At 41.0% G+C, this 23702-nt stretch overlaps 1 protein-coding gene across 1 annotated transcript; it reads right to left on the reverse strand.

Moving 5' to 3' along the window:
- Positions 1–61: 61 nt before the first annotated feature.
- Positions 62–21107, reverse strand: LOC111950330 (aldehyde dehydrogenase family 3 member A2-like). Its single transcript, XM_023967826.2, is given in 13 exon segments — positions 62–1135; positions 1246–1484; positions 1583–1682; positions 2900–2931; positions 2934–3011; positions 3014–3064; positions 6855–6996; positions 8520–8637; positions 8752–8960; positions 10048–10133; positions 17992–18223; positions 18435–18597; positions 20841–21107. Coding segments are annotated over 12 exon segments (1464 nt in total). The 5' UTR covers position 18597; positions 20841–21107; the 3' UTR covers positions 62–1120.
- Between the last annotated feature and the right edge of the window lie 2595 nt (positions 21108–23702).

The raw sequence follows: 23702 nt of genomic DNA on the forward strand, positions 1-23702 counted from the left end.
CTAAAATCGCCACTGGATATTCCTCTCATTCCCTATCAACAACACAACCGTAATCAATAAGTGAAGGACATAAAAACAGATTTATTACAAATGAATTACAATCATTGAAATTATACGCTGTTACTCCTTCATTGTTGCTCAGACATAGTAGTTGTCATACTTTGTTACATCCTGAGCTATTGAATACAAGTTCTTCAGGCAAATATTTTAAGAACTCTGTGGTGAAATGGAAGGTGGAATTCTCGAAAGGTACTTGATTGGTTATTTGGTTTTGTTTCAGGCACATAGTGTGAATGTGAAACATAAAAAATACAATGCAACAAAAAGAACAATTGCCAACAGCAGGGTAAATCACTGATAGGGAATGTTAAAGTTCTACTTCAAATAAAATACATCTCCATTGCAATCTCTTTCTAACGGTTGAAATTAAAAACTGAAATGATAACAGAACTAGAGTTGTGCTTCTCTGAGGCTGACTGAAACATACAAGCATGCGTAATAGTAGTACAGTATTAACACACAACACTTCATGATTATTCCTTCATATGAAATGATTTATGCAATCCTTAGAGAACCTTGCATATAGGTCAGCTATGCTGCTTCAAAGCACAGTGATATAAAGGTTATAACTGGGCATAAGAGTTCTGCATTGTTTCTTTTGATACATTATCCAAAAAGTTAATAAGCAGCAAACATTTCAACGTTTTAAGGCTTAAAATAAAAAGCGGACAGGTTTAACTAACAAATTCACATAATATTACACTGATTAAAGTGCCATAAATCAGATAAAAGATCACATTCATAAAATCTGTTGCTGCTAGCTAATGTTAGTAAGCATTAGCAAGCTAATCCTTCTGAAACGGCTTCATGCAGAATTGCATAATAATTCTAATAGGGGTTATTGGGGCCACTTCCCATTCACTCTCTCATTGTCATGGTGACGGAGGGGTTAAAGGTTGAACCTGACATTACTATGGTTACGGATGATTATTATCTTGAAGCAGACAGAATCTTAACCGCGTCAAAGTTAATTTAGCACTTTTAGACCCAACTCTGTTCCAGGGTCCAGCGGGTCACCAGAGTAACATCAGGCCAGAAGTACGGGTAGACTTGTTTGATCTCACTGAAGATATCTCTGAAGAAACACACAGAAACACACACATRCARCAATCAGTGAAACTCAATCTAAAATTCCCAAATCGCTTCTTATCAGCCCCCCCCAACACTTTCCTCCTTCCCCCTAACCTTTAGCACCACAGCAGCCACCACAGCGATGATAGCGAGCAGCGTCATGCGGCCTAACCACCCCAGGTCTGGATTTTTGAGGATGAAGAAGCGTGCCCAGAACAGTTTCTTGGCAGTATGGGGAGGGTAGCGCATGTCGTTAACCCCCTCCATCTTCAGCTGCTTGATAAGACAGCCCCTCAGGTGGCTCAGGTTGTCAAAGCTGAACTTTCCGTGGTAGCTGCCCATACCACTGTTACCTACAGGGGGAAATATGAAGAACACATATCTRTGCTCATTTGACTCCGTGTGAAACAGCAATTTTTTGTTGGTGTGTTATATAGTGAACCTTACTTACCCACTCCACCAAAGGGCAGTGCACTGACAGAGTAGTGCACAAGACAGTCATTAGCCAACACTCCTCCACTGGAGGTCTCTGCTATCACTTTCTTTATCACCTAAAGAGAGAGAGAGAACGAGAGAGAGAGAGGGAGAGAGAGAGAAGGGGGATGCAGAGAGAGAAGAGAAAGGGAGGGAGGGTTGAGTAGGAGGGGAGAGAGAGAATGAGACATTTGAAATAAAAAAACAGCCAACCATTATTGTTTTTAAAAGAAATAGTTGCTGAGCATGTGCTTGTGTGTTCTCTATATGTGTGCATGTGTAGCAGTGRGATYGTGTTCCCCTAGATTATGCACCAAGTTGCACACAAGGACCAATTCAAATAGGCCAGGTCAAGAGGGGATGTTAATAATTTGATAATAATAATAATAATAATTCAGTTAATTTTTTTATTTAATTACAGGTGCATAGCTAATGTTTTTCTTTGGTGTACAAACACATTTTCATATCAATATTGTACATACATGTGATTGTAAAAGTTGTGTATATTTTGGTTTGGCCCATCGCGGGTTATCTGTATTTCCGTACCRCCTTATTGTTCTCTTTTGCCTGACCTTCGGCTAGCAAGGTATGTTGTCCTTGGCTCCGCAATTGTTCAATATAAAACCGTCATAATGTTACACAATGTACTGTTATGCTACCATAAGTTTGTTACAATGTGGATAATATAAAGATTTATGTTAACAAGTTTCACAAAGCTCGCTAACTAGGGTATCTATTGTAACTTGTGAGTACTTGGGACAGTGTTTGAGTGAGTGTCCATGTGCTTGCGCAGGTGCTGAGAGCTAGGACTGCACCAAGGTTAACATAATGTGTGTTGTCTCTTTCGTGTGCAGGTATGTCTTTTATTTTGTCCGAATTATGTTCTGTATCATTTTACTTGTATTGTATTTATGGTGTGGCTGTTGTGCATTGAATGTGTGCACGCAGCACATGTTATTTCCTTTTGATGTTCTTTTTGCCTGACCTTCGGCTAGTAAGGTGCCTGAGAGCTGTGACTGCGCCAAGGGTTAACATAATGTGTGTTGTCTCTTCGTGTGCAGGGCAAAAATAAAATAATAGAACTCGCTAAGGGTTAACATAATGTGTGTTGTCTCTTCGTGTGCAGGGCAAATAAAAATAATAGAACTGCGCTAAGGGTAACATAATGTGTGTTGTCTCTTCGTGTGCAGGGCAAATAAAAATAATTCAACTAGCAGACCGTCAGTTGTGGCAGCGTCCTAATTAGAAGTACACAACGCAGAATGAACCACGCTACACATGTGTGAGTAGTTACCTTGTCATCAGGTGAGAAGATATAGAGGGCGAGGGTTTCTCTCCCTTGTTGATGAAGTCGATGGCCTCGTCCACTCCACTGACCGTCAGGATGGGGAGCAGGGGACCAAAATCTCCTCCTGCATCACCTTGGAGTTCACCTGCACGTCCTTCAGGACTGTAGGAGCTGAGAAGGAGGGAGGACAGATATGGATTAACTAGATGTGTCAGGGAAACCAGTAGCGCACTGTATGGTCTGAGTAGGGGGAATATATTTAGAGGTCAACTAGATGGGAAACCAACTTTAACCCCATAGCAGTATTGTAGGAACTGAGGAGGGGAGCATAGATACACAACTAGATGTGTCAGGGTAACCAACAGCAGGTATGTGGTGGCCAGAGTATAGATATACATCAACTAGATGGGAAACCAACTTTAACCCCATAGCAGTACTGTAGGAGCTGAAGAGGGAGCATAGATACACAACTAGATGTGTCAGGGTAACCAACTCTAGGGTATGTGGTGGGCAGAACATAGATATACATCAACTAGATGGGAAACCAACTTTAACCCCATGACCAGTAGTGTAGGAGCTGAAGAGGGAGCATAGATACACAACTAGATGTGTCAGGGTAACCAACAGCAGGGTATGTGGTAGCCAGAGTAATAGATACACATCAACTAGATGGGTAAACAATTTTACCCCATAGCAGTACTGTAGGAGCTGAAGAGGGGAGCATAGATACACAACTAGATGTGTCATGGTAACCAACTGTAGGGTATGTGTATGTGATACCTATGGAGTCCTATGACAGTCATATAATACAAATAATGTATTCAACTTGTATAGCGCTTACAGAAAGAATTTCAAAGGAAAACAAAAGGCAAAAGAAACAATCAACTAATTGTAAAAATGGAGATTGAATAGTGTAGGAAGTAATGTTGGAAGGAGTTGAGGCAGTTTTGATAGGAAAAGTGATACCTACAAGTATGTATCATCAAATCAAATCAAATTTTATTAGTCACATGCGCCGAATACAACAGGTGAATACAACATTTCACCTTACAGTGAAATGGTTACTTACGAGCCCCTAACCAACAATGCAGTTTAAAAAAATAAGGACGAGAATAAGAAATAAAAGTAACAAGTAATTAAAGAGCAGCAATAAAATAACAATAGCGAGACTATATACAGGGGGGTACCAGTACAGAGTCAATGTGCGGGGCACCGGTTAGTTTAGGTAATATGTACATGTAGTTAGAGTTATTAAAGTGACTATGCATAGATGATAACAACAGAGAGCAGCAGCGGTGTAAAAGAGGGTGAAGGGGGAGAACAGTCTATGTCTAGGGTGGCTGGAGTCTTGGATGGCAGGGAGCTTGGCCCCAGTGATGTACTGGGCCATTCGCACTACCCTCTGTAGTGCCTTGCGGTCGGAGGCCGAGCAGTTGCCATACCCGGCAGTGATGCAACAAGTCAGGATGCTCTCGATGGTGCAGTTATAGAACCTTTTGAGGATCTCAGGACCCATGCCATATCTTTTCAGTATCCTGAGGGGGAATAGGTGTTGTCGTGCCCTCTCACGGCTGTCTTGGTGTGCTTGGACCATGTTAGTTTGTTGGTGATGTGGACACCAAGGAACTTGAAGCTCTCAACCTGCTCCACTACAGCCCCGTCAATGAGAATGGGGTCGTGCACGGTCCTCTTTTTCCTGTAGTCCACAATCATATCCTTTGTCTTGATCACGTTGAGGGGGAGGTTGTTGTCGTGGCACCACATGGCCAGGTCTCTGACCTCCCCCCTATAGGCTGTCTCGTCGTTGTCGTTGATCAGGCCTACCACTGTTSTGTCATCGGCAAACTTAATGATGGTGTTGGAATCGTGCCTGGCCGTGCAGTCATGAGTGAACAAGGAGTACAGGAGGGGACTGAGCATGCACCCCTGAGGGGCCCCTGTGTTGAGGATCAGTGTGGCAGATGTGTTGTTACCTACCCTTACCACCTGGGCGCAGCCCGTCAGGAGGTCCAGGATCCAGTTGCAGAGGGAGGTGTTTAGTCCCAGGGTCCTTAGCTTATTGATGAGCTTTGAGGGCGCTATGTTGTTGAATGCTGAGCTGTAGTCAATCAATTGCATTATCACATAGGTGTTCCTTTTGTGCAGGTGTAAAAGGCCAGTGTGGAGTGCAATAGACATTGCGGATCATCTGTGGATCTGTTGGGGCGGTATGCAAATTGGAGRGGGTCTAGGGTTTCTAGGATAATGGTGTTGATGTGAGCCATGACTAGCCTTTCAAAGCACTTCATGGCTACAGACGTGAGTGCTACGGGTCGGTAGTCATTTAGGCAGGTTACCTTAGTGTTCTTGGGCACAGGGAATATGGTGGTCTGCTTAAAACATGTTGGTATTACAGACTCGGACAGGGAGAGGTTGAAAATGTCAGTGAAGAGACTTGCCAGTTGGTCAGCGCATGCTCGCAGTACACGTCTGGCCCTGCGGCCTTGTGAATGTTGACCTGTTTAAAGGTATTACTCACATCGGCTGCGGAGAGCTTGATGAGAGTCTTCCGGAACAGCTGGTCCTCTCATGCATGTTTTAGTGTTATTTGCCTCGAAGCGAGCATAGAAGTAGTTTAGCTCATGTGGTAGGCTCATGTCACTGGGCAGCTCTCGGCTGTGCTTCCCTTTGTAGTCTGTAATGGTTTGCATGCCCTGTCACATACGACGACAGTCAGAGCCAGTGTATTACGATTCGATCTTAGTCCTGTATTGACGCTTTGCCTGTTTGATGATTCGTTAGAGGGCATAGCGGGATTTCTTATAAGTTTCCCGCTCCTTGAAAGCGGCAGCTCTAGCCGTTAGATCAGTACTCATGTTGCCTGCAATCCATGGCTTCTGGTTGGAGTATGTACGTACAATCACTGTGGGGACGACGTCATCGATTCACTTATTGATGAAGCCAATGACTGATGTGGTGTACTTCTCAATGCCATTGGAGGAATCCCAGAACATATTCCAATCTGTGCTAGCAAAACAGTCCTGTAGTTTAGCATCTGCTTCATCTGACCACTTTTTTATTGATCAAGTCACRGGTGCTTCCTGCTTTAATTTTTGCTTGTAAGCAGGAATCAGGAGGATAGAATTATGGTCAGATTTGCCAAATGGAGGGTGAGAGCTTTGTATGCATCTCTGTGTATGGATTAAAGGTGGTCCAGAGTTTTTTTCTGTCTCTGGTTGCACATTTAACATACTGATAGAAAAAGGATTTAAGTTTCCCTGCATTAAAGTTCCCGGCTACTAGGAGTGCCGCCTCTGGGTGAGCATTTTCTTGTTTACTTAGGGCGGAATACAGCTCATTCAATGCTATCTTAGTGCCAGGCCTCAGTCTGTGGTTGTATGTAAACAGCTACGAAAAATACAGATGAAAACTCTCTAGGTAGATAGTGTGGTCTACAGCTTATCATGAGATACTCTACCTCAGGCGAGCAATAGCTTGAGAGTTTAATCTTCCACGTAGGTCTTCTATTTTATTTTCCAAAGATTGCACGTTGGCTAGCAGAATGGAAGGAAGTGGGGGTTTATTTGATCGCCTACAAATTCTCAGAAGGCAGCCCGCCCTTTGGCCCCTTTTTCTCTTCACGCAAATCATAGGGATCTGGGCCTGTTCCTGGGAGAGCAGTATATCATTCACATCGGGCTCGTCAGACTCGTTAAAGGAAAAAAAGGATTCTGCCAGTCCGTGGTGAGTAATCACAGTCCTGATGTCCAGAAGTTATTTTCGGTCATAAGAGACGGTAGCGGCAACATTATATACAAAATAAGTAAAAAAACAAGTTACAAACAATGCAAAGAAACTAACAAAAAACACTGGTTGGGGGCAKGTAAAACGTCAGCCTTCTTCTCCGGCYCCATTTTAGGTAGCTATGCGTATCATAAGTAGTACAGTATCTATGTAGCATTATGCTTGTCATAAGTAGTACCTATGTAGCACGTTGACTCATCACTATCCCCTCCTATAGCGATGGTGCTGTCCTCTGTCATGGCCATGATGCGTTTGAAGTGGCGCTGGTTGATGATGCGTCCGTAGTCGGGGCAGGTCTTGGGGTCCTCTGTGTAGAAGGCCTGAAAGGAAAATACATGTACACAATTGACCAATTGTACATTACATAATAAATGGGTTGCCTGACAAAGTCACGAAAATGATGACTCGAAAATTATGTCAAGAAGCTGTAATGTGGGAAATCGTAGGTGGATTGTTTTAGCTAGTTTCATCTTGTTCTTAACACCTGAAAACAAGACATGGTATCTTGACTTATGTCACGTATATGCCTTTATGTCAAAAATTGGATCGTGTGTGTGTGTGTTTCAACTATTTAACTGTACTAGAATGCTTAAAAGGTCGCTAAAATTGTAAATATCGGCTATAGGTATCAGGTTTTTTGGCAAGGAAAATATTGGATATCGGTATCAGCCAAAACTACCGATCCTCGACTTCAAAGTTGTCCTTTACAAAATAGCCTCCAACACTCTACTCAACAAATTGGATGCAGTCTATCACAGTGCCATCCGTTTTGTCACCAAAGCCCCATATACTACCCACCACTGCGACCTGTACGCTCTCGTTGGCTGGCCCTCGCTTCATACTCGTCGCCAAACCCACTGGCTCCAGGTCATCTACAAGTCTCTGCTAGGTAAAGCCCCGCCTTATCTCAGCTCACTGGTAACCATAGCAGCACCCACCCGTAGCACGCGCTCCAGCAGGTATATCTCACTGGTCACCCCCAAAGCCAATTCTTCCTTTGGCTGCCTCTCCTTCCAGTTCTCTGCTGCCAATGACTGGAATGAACTGCAAAAATCACTAAAGCTGGAGACTCTCACTAGCTTTAAGCACCAGCTGTCAGAGCAGCTCACAGATCACTGCATCTGTGAATAGCCCATCCAATCTACCTCATCCCCATACTGTATTTATTTATTTATCTTGCTCCTTTGCACCCCAGMATCTKTWCTTGCACATTCATCTTCTGCACATTCTACCATTCCAGTGTTTAATTGCTATATTGTAATTACTTTGCTATTTATTGCCTTACCTCCCTTATCCTACCTCATTTGCACATGCTGTCTATAGACTTTTCTACTGTATTATTGATTGTATGTTTGTTTACTCCATGTGTAACTCTGTGTTGTTTGTGTCGAACTGCTTTGCTTTATCTTGGCCAGGTCGCAGTTGCAAATGAGAACTTGTTCTCAACTAGCCTACCTGGTTAAATAAAGGTGAAATATTATTATTATTTTTTTTTTACATCGCATCCCTAGTAACAATGTATTTGAGAGTTAACAAGTGCTCATTGTGCAAATGTATTTATATTTTCAATAAACATTTGGAGATGAAATATAGTTGATTTCCTTTTGATTTTAAACCAACGCCGTCTGTTTTGCACCAACGTTTTTGTTGCTAAACAACCTACCTGTCTATAATTATAATAAGCTTGTAAGAGCACTGGTTTTGTGGGACAAAAACGTCAGGAAAAAGGCCTCCTTTTTCACTCCAACAAAAACTGTCAGTACCTTCATGGTTGCTACTCAATGCTTAGTTAGTGAAGCCAGATATATACTCCTTTTTATACTCCCAACATAGTGAGTTGTACTTTGATGGACTTCTTGATCTCCTCCAGCACGCGGCCCWGAATGCTGGGCTCACACAGGATGTAGTCTGGAGCGATACACGTCTGCCCACAGTTAGAATACTTCCCCCATGTCACACGCCTACAGGAGAGAGAAGAGGGAAGGGAGGGAGGGACAAGGCGAGAAACGGAAGAGAGTTAGAACGTTGTATCTGTGTCTGTCTGTCCGTTTSTGTATCTGGGTGTGTTCTCTTACCGGCAGGCGATGGGGATGTCACAGTTCTTGTCGATGTAACAGGGGCTCTTGCCCCCCAGCTCCAGGGTCACGGGGGTGAGGTGTTTGGCTGCTGCCTCCATCACCAGTTTCCCCACCATGCTGTTCCCTGTGTAGAACACATGGTCGAACCGCTGACGCAGCAACTCCTGGGTCTCTGAGACACCCCCTGTCACCACRGGGTACAACTCCTAGAGATGCAGGGAAAAACACATTGTTATGTACAACACATTATGCATGATGTTATATACAGATTACATAGAAATACATTTATGTCATTTAGCTGATGCTATTGTCCAGAGCAACTTACAGGAGCAATTAGGGATAAGTACCTTGCTCACGGACACATCAACAGATTTGTCACCTAGGGGATTTGAACCAGCTACCTTTCAGGTACTGGCCAAACACTCTTTCCCGCTAGGCTACCTGCCACCACAACAGGGAGGTAGATACACACTGTTTATACATCAACAGATTCGTCACCTAGTCGGCTCAGGGATTCGAACCAGCTACCTTACGGATACTGGCAAAACAATCTTTACCGCTAGGCTATCTGCCACCCCTACAGCGGTAAGGGTACACTATGGCTTTTTAAATGCCGACACTAAACCTTCTCTCGAGAAACTTTTGAAGCGCAATTGAACAGGCATTTTACTTGTCTATAAAGGAACGCCATTTCTGAAACGGGACTCATACGTCAATCACTAGGRGAACAGAAATGTCAATCAAATAATCTCGAGCTGCACGCAGTCAGACCACTCTCTCCTAAAAAAGTACTTTAAAGTTTGTTAAATACCGTGACTTACCAAGACATTTAGTAGAAAGAAAACACATCTTCCGCTCGGAATCGACTCCTAAGATTGATTCTTTTTGGAGCGGAGATGACCGATTAGTTGCTGTACTCCCGAGAACACAAACGTTTTTCATAGCGAGCTAGCGAGCTGGCAGGTAGACCACCAGGCAGACAGAGTCAGAACCATGCACTAGGCCTATCTATCGGCAATCAAAAGCTACATATCGCAATGGAATGCTGTATTTTGCAATTTCTTGGGCCTATCATCAATGAATAGGCTAGAATATTCTACACGCAACAGACCAAAGACTGAAAACACACTTGCATCATTAGCGAAGAGAAAGCACAGGTGAGCCAGCTGCACTGTGATTAAAATTTTGTGGGGGGGGGGATAAATATATTTTTTATATTTGGGAGTTTTCTTAGCATTAAGATGTTTAAACGTTCAACCCCCTAGTGTGTGACTGCGTGTGCATGTGTGTTACCTTGTCTATGTAGGCGGGCAGCAGGTCCTCCATAACCTTGGCGGTGTGGACACACACCTCAGACGGCTTCACCACAGCKGCGTTGCCTGGCACAGAGAATAGTACAGTTGTCGTTAGCATTAGCTTGAGGATGCTAAGACAAACAATGGAGTTATTGGTTAGCACTGGGGTAATAAGTCTTGGGGCAGACAAACAAAGTTGGAGTTGGAGTGATACCTTATGAGTCGGGACAGACAGAATGTGTTGGCATTTACTGGCATAGAAAGAGATCCTTATTCTGTTTATATGTTTACTTATCTCTTATTCAGTCTAATCCAATGTTTGGTTCACACCTGCAGAGCCATTATGACGTTACATTTACATTTTATTCAGTTGGGGGGGGTGTGCCAAGTTTGGGAAACTCTGAGTTAGCAGACACTCTTAAGTGTATTTAAGAAGTTTAGTAGGGAAAACAACCACATATCACAGTCATTGCAATAGACCCTTTAACAAAATATATTTKTCACATATGATATTACAGTACTATATGTCCCTCTGCAGCCACCATCCACCGGGATGACTGGTGTGTGTGTAAAGGGCCTTCTGTAAGGCAAGGCAGAACTCTCACAGAGTGAACGGCCATAACCTTGCCTCTGGTAACTGATAGCAGGGTTAGAGAATAAAGTCCAGCCCAACACYCACATTAATCAATAACAGTCCAAGCTCAATGCCAACAGCTATTTACTTGGCTGAATGCTAAATGTCTGTTAAATATATTATGCCATTTCTCCATTACAAGAACCAGGAGGAACTAGGATGAAAGATAACCAGACAAGATGTTTCCTCAAAGTGTTTCCACTACCAATCCAATCAGAATGGGAACTTGTTACTGGGAGAGTCAACTGGGAGACTCATTGTTCCTGTTTCCAAGAAAGCTAAGGTAACTGAGCAGTAAGTTTTAAGTTCCTCGGCGTACACATCACGGACAAACTGAATTGGTCCACCCACACAGACAGCGTTGTGAAGAAGGCGCAGCAGCGCCTCTTCAACCTCAGGAGGCTGAAGAAATTCGGCTTGTCACGAAAAGCATTCACAAACTTCAACAGATGCACAATCGAGAGCATCCTGTCGGGCTGTATCACCGCTTGGTACGGCAACTGCTCCGCCCACAACCGTAAGGCTCTCCAGAGGGTAGTGAGGTCTGCACAACGCATCACTGGGGACAAACTACCTGCCCTCCAGGACACCTACACCACCCGATGTCACAGGAAYGCCATAAAGATCATCAAGGACAACAACCCCCCGAGCCACTGCCTATTCACCCCGCTATCATCCAGAAGGCGAGGTCAGTACAGGTGTATCAAAGCAGGGACCGAGAGACTGAAAAACAGCTTCTATCTCAAGGCCATCAGACTGTTAAACAGCCACCACTAACATCGAGTGGCTGCTGCCAACATACTGACTCAACTCCAGCTCACTTTAATAATGGAAATGGATGGAAATTGATATTACATATACATATACATATTCTTTATCCCTTTACACTTGTGTGTATAAGGTAGTAGTTGTGGAATTGTTAGTTAGATTACTCATTGGTTATTACTGCATTGTCGGAACTAGAAGCACAAGCATTTCGCTACACTCGCATTAACATCTGCTAACCATGTGTATGTGACAAATAAATTTGATTTGATTTGTTACGTCTCAATTAAGGCTTAACCAGAGAAATATAGATCATTGGATGTGGGCCAAACCACTTAAACTKCAAAGATCTAGATGCTCCATAGACCCACCGCTCTCTTCCAATTGGAAGACTGGTTAAAAAAGATATATGATTTCACCTTTATTTAACCAGGTAGGCCAGTTAGGAACAAGTTCTCATTTACAACTGCGACCTGGCCAAGATAAAGCAATGCAGGGCGACACAAACAACAACACAGAGTTGAACATGGAATAWACAAACGTACAGTCAATAATGCAATAGAAGAAAAAAAATACAATGGAATTTGAGAAATGTTCATGCACAATATTCACTTCAACACAACACTATGACAAATGCTGACTACTGACCAGTTAAAAGCTCTCTGGTCAAATGCTAATGATGTTAGACTAATARCCCACAGGGGGTTGGGATTACACAGTAGAACGGATCAATCAGTTAGCCAGCTAACATGCCTAAATGCTGAAATAACTTTACATTTTTCAGAAAGATAAGCTTGAAATGGCCATGGTCTAATTGACTCAACAACCAAAAACACACAGTACCAGTCAAAAGTTTGGYAACACCTACTTACTCAAGGGTTTTTCTTTATTTTTCTTATTTTCTACATTGTAGAATAATAGTGAAGACATCAAAACTATGAAATAACACATTTGGGAATCATGTAGTAACCAAAAAAGTGTTAAACAAATGAAAATATATTTTAGATTCTTCGAAATAGCCTCACTTTGCCTTGATGACAGCGTTGCACACTCTTGGCATTCTCTCAACCAGCWTCATGAGGTAGTCACCTGGAATGCTTTTCCAACAGTCTTGAAGGAGTTCCCACACATGCTGAGCACTTGTTGGCTGCTTTTCCTTCACTCTGCGGTCRAACTCATCCCAAACCATCTCAATTGGGTTGAGGTTGGGCGATTGGTCATCTGATGCAGCACTCCATCACTTTCCTTCTTGGTAAAATAGCCCTTACACAGCCTGGAGGTGTGTTGGGTCATTGTCCTGTTGAGAAACCAATGATAGTCCCATTAAGCGCAAACCAGATGAGATGGTGTATTGCTGCAGAATGCTGTGGTTGCCATGCTGGTTAAGTGTGATTGAATTCTAAATAAATCACAGACAGTGTCACCAGCAAAGCACCCCCACACCATCACACCTCCTCCTCCATGCTTCACGGTGGGAACRAAACATGRGGAGATCATCTGTTCATCTGATCATCTGGGAACCAAAAATCTGAATTTTTSACTCATCAGACCAAAAGACAGATTTCCACCGTTCMAATGTCCATTGCTTGTGTTTCTTGGCCCAAGCAAGTCYCTTCTTCTTATTGGTGTCCTTTAGTAGTGGTTTCTTGCAGCAATTTGACCACGAGGGCCTTATTCACAAAGTCTCCTCTAAACAGTTGATGTTGAGATGTGTCTGTTAGTTGAACTCTGTTCAACTCTGTTCAGCATTTATTTGGGCTGCAATCTGAGGTGCAGTTAATTTCCGATTTCTGAGGCTGGTAAGTCTAATAAACTTATCCTCTACAGCAGAGGTAACTCTGGGAATTATTTTCCTGTGGCGGTCCTCATGAGAGCCAGTTTCATCATAGAGCTTGATGATTTTTGCGATTGCATTTGAAGAAACTTTCAAAGTTCTTGAAATTTTCCAGATTGACTGARCTTAATTTCTTAAAGTAATGATGGATTGTAATTTCTCTTTGCTTATTTGAGCTGTTCTTGCCATAATATGGACTTTATCTTTTACCAAATAGGGCTATATTCTGTATACCCCCCTACCTTGTCACAACACAACTGATTGGCTCAAACATATTAAGAAGGAAAGAAATTCCACAAATGAACTTTTAAAAAAGTATTCCAGGTGACTACCTAATGAAGCTGGTTGAGAGAATGCCAAGAGTGTGCAAAGCTGTCATCAAGGCAAAGGGTGGCTACTTTGAATTAGTACTACATGATTGGTTACTACATGATCACTATTGTAAAGTGGTTGTTCCACTGGATATCATAAGGTGAATGCACCAATTTGTAAGTCGCTCTGGATAAGAGCGTCTGCTAAATGACTTAAATGTAAATGTAAATGATTCAGCGCTATCTAGCTCTGATATCTTTCAACTATACTGAAATGTTTATCATACAATTTCAATCTATCTAATTTAATAGAATCCACAGATTGCGAGTTGAAGATAAGTARTTTTACTAAGAGTATTAGTATATTATTAATTGACTGACCCGGTCTCTCCAGATCTCCTAACAGTACTATTTCTAGGGTCAATTTTAGATCAATGTTCTGCATTTTAAGCCATTCCTGAACCTGAGACCAGAAACAGGCTACATGAGGSTAATACCAAAATAATTGATTCTGTATCCTCACAACAAAATCTGCAGAGCTTTGATGATTGAATGCCCCGGAATATTCAATATTTTGTTGGTGGCAAGAATTCTATATAATAATTTTAGCTGAAAATCACAAAGTCTTAAATCTTCAGTTGTTTTATATATCAACTCATACACCCTGTACCATGGAATCGGTACATAAAAAAACCTCCTGGTCCTCAAATGAAACTGGTATACTTTCCTATATATGCTATTTTTATTCTTCCGCCAGTTTTGATCCTATATATTGGGCAGATTCCCTACCTCCTCCCACTGCCACCTGCCTCCTCCATTTTGGGGGTAATATWCAATTGTTTGTACWGTTGGATTGAGCAGACCTTCCCGTACAATTCTGATAACTCTACCATTCCAATGTAAAATATAATTTAAAAACCAAATACGCTTTCCAAACATCTTTCCCATAAATACAGGTATTTTATCAAACAGCAGTTTTGAGTTCAGCCATAATATTTGTTCTATCTTTTCAGGGGGATGAAATTTAAATTGTAGCCAGCTCTGCAATGCTTGTTTGAAAAAGAGAGATACTTMGAAAAAAMAAGAATTTTCGAAAATCGAAAATGAGACATGGCAATCGGCACAAAGGCAAAAAGGACATTTTTAGTAATCTACTTATTTAGGGTTCAAGTAAAACTTTTGAATAAGTGAAGCTTTTAGAGAGGTTTAGTGCTTCTATATTTAATAATCTCAACCCACCCAATTCATATRCATTATATAGATAGGCACGCTGCATTTTGTCTGGTTTAGCGTCCCAGATAAAGCAAAATATMTTTTGCTCATATGATTTGAAAAACGAGTKATCAGGAGTAGGCAGCACCATAAGTAAGTGAGTAAACTGAGATATGACTAAGGAGTTAATCAGGGCAATTTTTCCATAAACCTATCCATGGTTGCAGGACRTTGTCTATTTTTWAAATGTTTCTATTGAAATTCATTGTGGAGAGCCTATTTATATCTTTTGTGATAAGAATACCAAGTATGTCTACTTCACCATCAGCCTATTTTATAGTTAAATTGCAGGGTAATGTAAAAGTTGTATTTTTTAAAGATCCAATACGTAATATTGTACACTTATCGTTTATTTGCATTCTWTTGTAACTRATTTTTTWAACTTATTTTGGTATTTTTAAAAACTGCATTGTTGGTTAGGGGCTCATAAGTAAYCATTTCATTTGAAGGTCTACATCTGTTATATTCGGCGCATGTAACTAATAKAATTTGATTTGATTTGAACATTTGATTTGATTTATCATATTTTTAGGTTTTAGTCCAGAGAATCCAGAAAAAGTATCTAGATCTTCAATGAGACATTGCAGGGATCTAGCTTGGGGACGTAATATAAAACTTGAGTCATCGGCATACATGGACACCTTTGTTTATAAGCCATGGATTTCTAATCCTCTAATGTTGATATTTTAGTAGCTAGCATTTCGATGGCCATAACAAATAGATATGGTGACAGCGGACACCSTTGTTTAACTCCCCTTGARAATTCAACACTCTCTGAGAAGTAGCCACTATTTACTATTTTACACCTGGGGTTGTTATACATTACTTTTACCCATTTTATAAGAGAATCAGTGAAATTGGCATTTATAAATAAAATCCAGTKTTACTTTATCAAAGGCCTTTTCAAAATCCGCTATAAATACCATTCCTGGCTTCTTAGATGTTTCATGATGTTCTATAATTTCTAGTAGTTGTCATATATTATCTCRAATGTATCGTCCATGTAAAAAACCTGTCTGATCAGAATGAACAATACCCGGTAAAGCCCTTTTAATTCTGAGTGCTATGCATTTCGCTAGTATTTTTGCGTCACAACACTAAAGTGTAAGGCGTCTCCATTTTTTTTTTTAGATAGACTGGATCTTTATATTTGCCATCTGGGTCTTGTTTTAATAATAGTGAAATCAAAACTTCCTGCTGAATACCTGACAGACTACCATTTCTATAGGAGTATTTAAAACAAGCTAGCAATGGAGCTTTGAGTATATCAAAAAAGGCTTTGATATACCTACCGGATTGCCATCAAGCCCTGGGTTTTTCCAGACTTAAAGGATTTAATAGCCTCAAAGTTATTCCTCTGTAATTTGGCCTTCGCACAGAAAATTTTGTCTTAGTTAAAAATAAATGGTTCTCCAGTAAACATTGATTAAATTTCCACATATCCCGTCCACATGGTAATTCTATAAGAGTTATTGAAGACCAATTAGATGATGATCCGATCCATCTGTCTCCTATTAAAACCTTTTTAACCTTTGATGCAAGAAGAAGAGACAAAAAAGTAGTCAACGCACTAGCTTGATTAAGTCTCCTCCATGTTATATCTCACTTGGTCAGGGTTTTTTAGTCTCCAAATATCCACTATTTCTAAGGTGTCCATAATATTGTGATTTCCTTAAGGCATGGTGATGATAGTTATAGTCTCCTATCATAATGATTTGATCATTTGTTGCCTGTAAATTCAATAATTGGTATAAAATATTTCAAATAAGTATGGATCATCCTGATTTGACCACATAGATTATTAATGAGCCAAATCACTTTTTTGTCCACTTTCAAATTAAAAAAGTCCACCTTCCTTGCGAATCATTCTTGACTATTTGCACATTCATATCAAATGTTTTGTTAATTAAAATCATCACACCTTTTGAGTTCCTTTGTCCATGACAGAAAATTATTTCACCACCCCATTACTTTTTTCACGCAACTTCATCTAAGGATGTAGAGTAAAGTTTCCTGTAAACAGTATACGTTATATTCCTTTTCTTTTAGCCACGTAAAGACTAATCTTCTTTTATAATATGCTAAACCGTTACAATTATAACTGGCTATACTTATTTCACCCCTTATCATAACTAGATACTATTCTCAGTCTAAATTGACCATAATTAGTGCTTGTAAAGAAACTGCCATAAGAGGTATTATGACGGTCAACATTTTAGATGTCAAATGTCTGATATTTAGAATCCAAGAAACAGGTTCTAGCAATATTTGTTTTATTCCCTTGCCTGTGAGCCAATGCCACAGATGTTAGAATATTGGGTCAATATATTATGTGTGTAGTAAATCTGAGTAGGTTGATGTGTATGAATTTGGATGATATAACCCTGTTAGGTCTTTGTAGATAGAAGGTGTAAATTAGTCATAAATAGGGATACATTTGTCATCAAAAAGAAAGGAGGATCAAGGCAATCTTCATATAATTAAAATGCCTTTATTCAATGGAACAAAGATTTTAAAACTCTGACCCGTTTCGGCAGCATATCATTCGTCAGGGAGTACAAAGACACATGTCTAAGTGAAGCTTTCTTAATTAACCAGAAAATGTGTGGTTATTTCTGGTTGTTTATCAACGTTAGCTGGCTAACTTTGTAGTATACCTCTCAGGTGTTTACTGTGGTGCTGTTTGTATACAAACAACAAAGTGATCATTGGCAAGAAGCTTTTAAAACAGACAAACGTGAATAAAACAAACGTGAACAATTCAGAAGTACATTCACTGGTGGCCATCTTGGAAGGGGGAAAGATGGAGGGCTAGATGATCATGACTGACACAATACAAGGACGGAGTCTCACCCTTGGAGGGTAAAGTCCCTGATAGTGGCAGTGCTCAGAGTTCGCATGCATGCATGCAAGCACACACAAACACACACACACACCCACAAATTGATAACAGTCAAGGAACTTTGAACCTGTCTTTGATAGGTAAGAGGCTGAGAGGAAAATTGCGCAATACTGATTAAAAGGACCTGGCCTGAGAGAAGCAGAGACGAATGATTGGTCTGAAGATAGGTCACACACAAACACACACACAGACACACACTACCCAACCCCCCCACTCCCCCCTACCTGCAGCGATAGCCCCTATAAGCGGCTGTATGGTAACGGCCCAGGGGTAGTTCCATGCTCCTATGATGAGCACCACTCCCAGCGGTTCAGGCTGGATGTAAACAGTGTCTGAGATGGTCAGGAGGTTCTTCTCAACAGGCCGGGGGGCAGCCCACTCTGCCAGCTTCTTCACTGCAAGGACAATCTCCCCTTCCAGGCCCAGTGTCTCATACAGCTGGGTGCCTGCCTCACTCTGGATGAATGGAGGATAGAAGATGGATATGGACATAGATGAGGTTAGATACATGCACACAGACACACGTGTGCGTGTGCAAACATACGCTGCAAAGACAGACACACAAATAGATTTATGCACATGCTCACACACACACACACACACACAGACACACACACACACACACTCCTCTCTCAGTCACGCTGTGTCTGTCTGCTTGTCTCTCTACCTTGTTCAGGTCTTTCTTGATGGCCTCAGCTATCTCCTTCTCTCTCTCCAAGAGGAATCTCTGGAGGTTCTTCAGCTGGCGGATCCGGTGTTCTAAGGGCTTCGACCTGCCAGTGAGGAACGCTTTCCTCGCGCGCTCCACCGCCTTCTGCTCACGGGACATTCTACAAGAGGTGATGGATGGGTGGATGTTACAAACACGCCCCCCAAAATAACATAAATGTTTCTACTGTAAACGAACGGCACTATTCACAACCATTTTATCTTTTATACTCCTGAGTCACACAACCGTGTTGTCATCAACACAGCATATCAGGGAGGGATGATTTCATCTATTGGCTATAATGTTAGATAGTCAACATACTGATATGAGTAGCCTAACTATGTTCATCCTGGGCTCGAAGARGTAACATAGTAAATGTAAATCTGGGACACTCAAATTAGTCAATATGTTACGTTTGGTATGGTTACATAAGGCAGAAGGTWACTTAAGCCAAAAACAAAAGGAGGGGAGCTTGGTCAGGGAGGATGGGTGTATAACGCAAACTTCTAGCAGCCCAAAAGTTGTGCGTTTGAATCACATCTTAGACAACTTTAGCTTTTTAGCTAACAGCAACTTACAACTACTTAGTACATTTTTGCTCTTTGCAACTACTTAGCATGTTAGCTAACTTTTCCCTAATCCTAACTCCTAACCCTTAATCTTAACCTTAACCCAACAAGTCAGGGTTATTCAGGATGCTTTAACATTAAATGAAATATTAAACATTAAACTCAAAATGTTATGACTTTGTTACTTTATAGATTTTGAGGGATGACATTTAAAATACGGGCACTTTTTTCAGACGATACATAGCCTCATATAATTAATTTCAAAGACAAAAGTAGGCATATTAGTATTCAAATGACTAATGTGACAAAATTGGGGAATAGCAGTAGTGTTCTTGCTGACAAGCACACTAATTACCCTATTATTTTAGCCAATGTTAAGAATGATCAGACTAAAATAAGTAAAATAAAAAATAAAATCTCCTGAAGACAAAATGTAATTAATCTGCCCCAACACCCTAATCAAATAATTGTTATATTTATTGCCCCCCCCTCTAGAATCAAATGTACGCTTTGGGTTCACAATCTTTTCGACAAAATTATTTTCACAGTTAACAAATCAGGTCACCCTACCAAACGCCCCTGCTAAAACATACTGTAGGTCTCTGTCTGATGCCTTTTCATTGTCACCCTAAATGCAAATCACCAAACAAGGGGACTAGTGCAAATGCGGATTAAATCGATGTCGTTATTTATCTCCATTCAACGTCACTCTAATCTTGAGGGGCGTTTCTTTAAAACATGCATCCAATCCCCTMGATACTTCACATAACTAGACCAATCATATGCTTCAATGTGCCGCYGTTAACAGTGCTGTGGTAGGACAGGACAATGATAAAGGTTCCACTCATGGTGTTAAATTGGAGACTCAGAAGCTCCTATTTTAAAACTGCGCTCATTTATTTTAGCCAGGATAGTCCACTCAGTAACAATTGCCAGTGTTTTCCAGGGAGTCCTAGGTTCCGTATCATCGATTTGGAGCACAGTTGAAAAGTTAACGCGCTGACTAATTAGAAAAATAAAAGCAGTACTTTTCAATGCGTGAGATATATTGTGAGGTGTGCCGTGAGAGCTTGAGAAGAGGGCCAAATGCGGGTGTCTCACCGCAAATTCGAGAGTTGGCAGCTCTGCCCTAACCCCTAGCCTAGTAAACTGTAAAACGGAAGTAGGTACTCGGTGCCACCTAGGCAACAAGCAAARGTTAGCCACATCAAATTGGAATTCATAACGTATCATACGTTTGCAAATTAAATTRGTAACATATTGTACGAATTGCAATTTGTAACATATCATACGAAATTGATAAATTGATTTTGGACATCCACAAATTACTAGGTTGCTCTGTTTGCCTTGGTCAACCGACTARGCCTGCTTTGGTGTTGTCGGCAATAACAGCTACGATYAAATGCTGTCAAAASGCTAAAACAGACAAGACAAAGTAAATGAGTTGTATTATCCCATTATAACGGCGTAACTACCTGTGAACTAAAGAACAGCGCATTGTAGGCTATGTAACAACACTGGCTCCATGCGAGATCAAATCATAGAATCATTCTGAACCGTTAAATTACACGGTAGCCATMAGTTTGAGTGACAGCTCTTCGTTATGGCTAAAAAATAATCAGTTTGAGAGAAGGTGTTGTTCATGATTCCATTCTGCTGAGTCAACATGTAGAAAAGGCTTGACCACAACCTTTAACACAGTAACGTTGTACTGGCTTGCAGCAGGCCATTCTGTAACGTTCCTTGGTTATCACTTAATGAATTTGTAACTCCAAAACACAACTTCAACTCTTACCTGGCGGGCTGTTATTCCAAATCTCACTCAGATTATTCGCWAAATTGCTAAATACCGAATCAACTACGTTAGAAATTATCCGCAAACTCAGTCCGAACCACTATAGAGTAAACATGAAATACGGATCTCCATTCCCTTAATGTGGCAGCCAAAGAAAGACGCGTGAGCGGAGTACCTACTTCTGTTTTACAGTGCAAAAGCGAAGTTAGGTTGAAATTGCTGAATCCCATAAAATCATTAACATCCCTTTTTCACCGCTGCTAAGGGTGGATCTCCGTTAATTCTGCCCCTCTGCTATTGGTGGACGCTGGTTGGGTAGTTAATGGTTAGTTCGCCTGTCACTCAAGCGTCAGAAGTCCATGCACAATGATATTATGACCATGTTTTCCTACATGGTTATTACCTGGCGGTGACGCATAATCCCTTACTTGATCCTTATTTTATTTTATGATATTGTTGTTTACCATTTTTTTTGCACTGCAGAATGGTAAGCCTATCGCGAAAAGAATAATAAAGCAAKTTTTTWAAAACTTTTATTTAACTAGGCAAGTAAATTAAGAACAATTTAATATTTTCAATGACGGCCTACCCCAGTTACGGACAACGCTGGGCCAATTGTGCGCAGCCCTATGGGACTCCCAATCACTGCTGATTGTGATACATCCTGAAATCGAACCAGGGTCTGTAGTGACTTCTTTAGCACTGAGATGCAGTGCTTTAGACTGCTGTGCCACTCAAGAGACCAATGCTTCTATAGCCTAATGATTAATACATCAAATCCAATTTTATTGGTCACATACACATGGTTAGCAGATGCAYTTGTGAGTGTAGCGAAATGCTTGTGCTTCTAGTTCCCGACAGTGCAGCAATATCTAACATGTAATCTAAAAATTCCACAACAGATACCTAATACACACAAATCTAAGTAAAGGAATGGAATAAGAATATATACATATAAATATATGGATGAGCAATGACAGAGCGGCATAGGCAAGATGCAATAGACGGTATAAAATACAGTGTATACATCTAGGATGAGTAGTGCAAGATATGTAAACATCATTATTAAAGTGGCATTAATAAAGTGACTAGTGGTCCATTTYTTAGAGTTGCCAATGATTTCAAGTCTGTATGTWGGCAGCAGCCTCTCTGTGTCAGTGATTGCTGTTTAACAGTCTGATGGCCTTGAGATAGAAGCTGTTTTTCAGTCTCTCGGTCCCAGCTTTGATGCACCTGTACTGACCTCGCCTTCTGAATGGTAGCAGAGTGAACAGGCAGTGGCTCGGGTGGTTGTTGTACTTCATGATCTTTCTGGCCTTCCTGTGACAACGGGTGCTGTAGGAATCTAAAGATATAGGCCAACAAATTCTTATTTCCATTAAGAATTTAAGAACAAATAAAACAATGCTTTAGTAGCTGAGTGACATGTTATCATGTTACCATATTTTGCCAAYTTGCCAACTGCCAAAATCATGTTGAATGTGGCTGCCACAACCCCATGCTTTGTGCAATACAATGTGATGTCAATTGTCCTTTGCATGCACTTTTCCATGCAACACTATAGGCTTAGCTCCTTATGACCAGGGTTGGTGCCTACTGCATTAGAAAAATTGCATAATCTCAGACCCAAATTAATGTGAARGGAAAGCACCATCTATTTAGAGATTCAAGGGTTTGGGCCAGGGTGTAAGTATGACAGAACAAATACAAAAATCTGTGAACCATGATTGAGCTGATAAAAGCCACCTTCATTTCACATGAATCTAATTCGTCAGAAATATGCCAACCATCTTCTTGGCCTATCACACATGACAGAGAAACATAGTCCCAGACACGAGAGTTAGGTTAAATTCCAAGTCTTTTCAGATTTAATTCCCCATAGCCAAACCTCATTCTGTGAGTAGCTCATGGTTCAGCCACAGAAAAAAAAACTGCCATATTCAGAAGGATTTGCGTGCTTGCAGTAGGTGACCATCAGATTCTCATCTCACATTCAACTTAAAATAAAGAACTTGCTAGACTGATCTGAATTTTGCTAATGTAGTTTTACTGTCATYTCTTGTGAATACACTTTTCAAGAAAAACTTTCTTATTATAAAAAAAGATATATATATATTCTTCCCCTGCGCTCCTTCGGGGGTTCATTTCCATTATGGTAGGCCTACTTTGGGCCTGACCCAGGTGGGAATCATGAAAAAAAAAATGTTGTGTGTTTTAGTTACACTTGATATCTAATTATTTAAACCATTTTATGGTTTTATATTCATCACACATACGTAAAGAGCATACAGTACGTTTGCTATTCAAGCTTAAACCAAGTCCATTAATGTGTGGGTCATCCCCCTAGGCATTCTGCAGTATATCTCCTATGCCATGCCGGGTCTCTGCCTTTCATCTGTAGCKAAGTTGGGATGGATCACACTCAGGCTCTGGATCTCAGGCTCTCAGGGCTGCCAGGGGCCCTATTGATGCCCACAGAGGCTCTCTGAAGCCTTGGTTATAGGCCAGGACTCTCCCCTTCAACACACACACACGAATTAGGCCTCAAAATCTCTCACGGTAACAMGAAATATGGATGGAGATTCCACATCAAACGCAGAGGAGAGGAGGGGTGTTTGTGTATTGTGGGAGGGGGGAAAGGAAAGGAGGAGAAGAGGAGGTGGAACGTCAATCACACCTGAGGATCCACTTTCACTGGTGACACACACACTGAGTCAATGACAAACACTGGTGGTTTTGTTGTGTAATGTTTGAGATGGCTTTAATCTCTCTATGTCCTCTGAAAGCAAAAAAAAAAGAAATCATCAGGAATGTCATGAATAAAAAACCCATTTGTTCTATGCCAACTATTATTACACAGTA

The sequence above is a fragment of the Salvelinus sp. IW2-2015 genome, linkage group LG23 (genome assembly GCF_002910315.2).
Source record: "Salvelinus sp. IW2-2015 linkage group LG23, ASM291031v2, whole genome shotgun sequence".
Classification (NCBI taxonomy): domain Eukaryota; kingdom Metazoa; phylum Chordata; class Actinopteri; order Salmoniformes; family Salmonidae; genus Salvelinus; species Salvelinus sp. IW2-2015.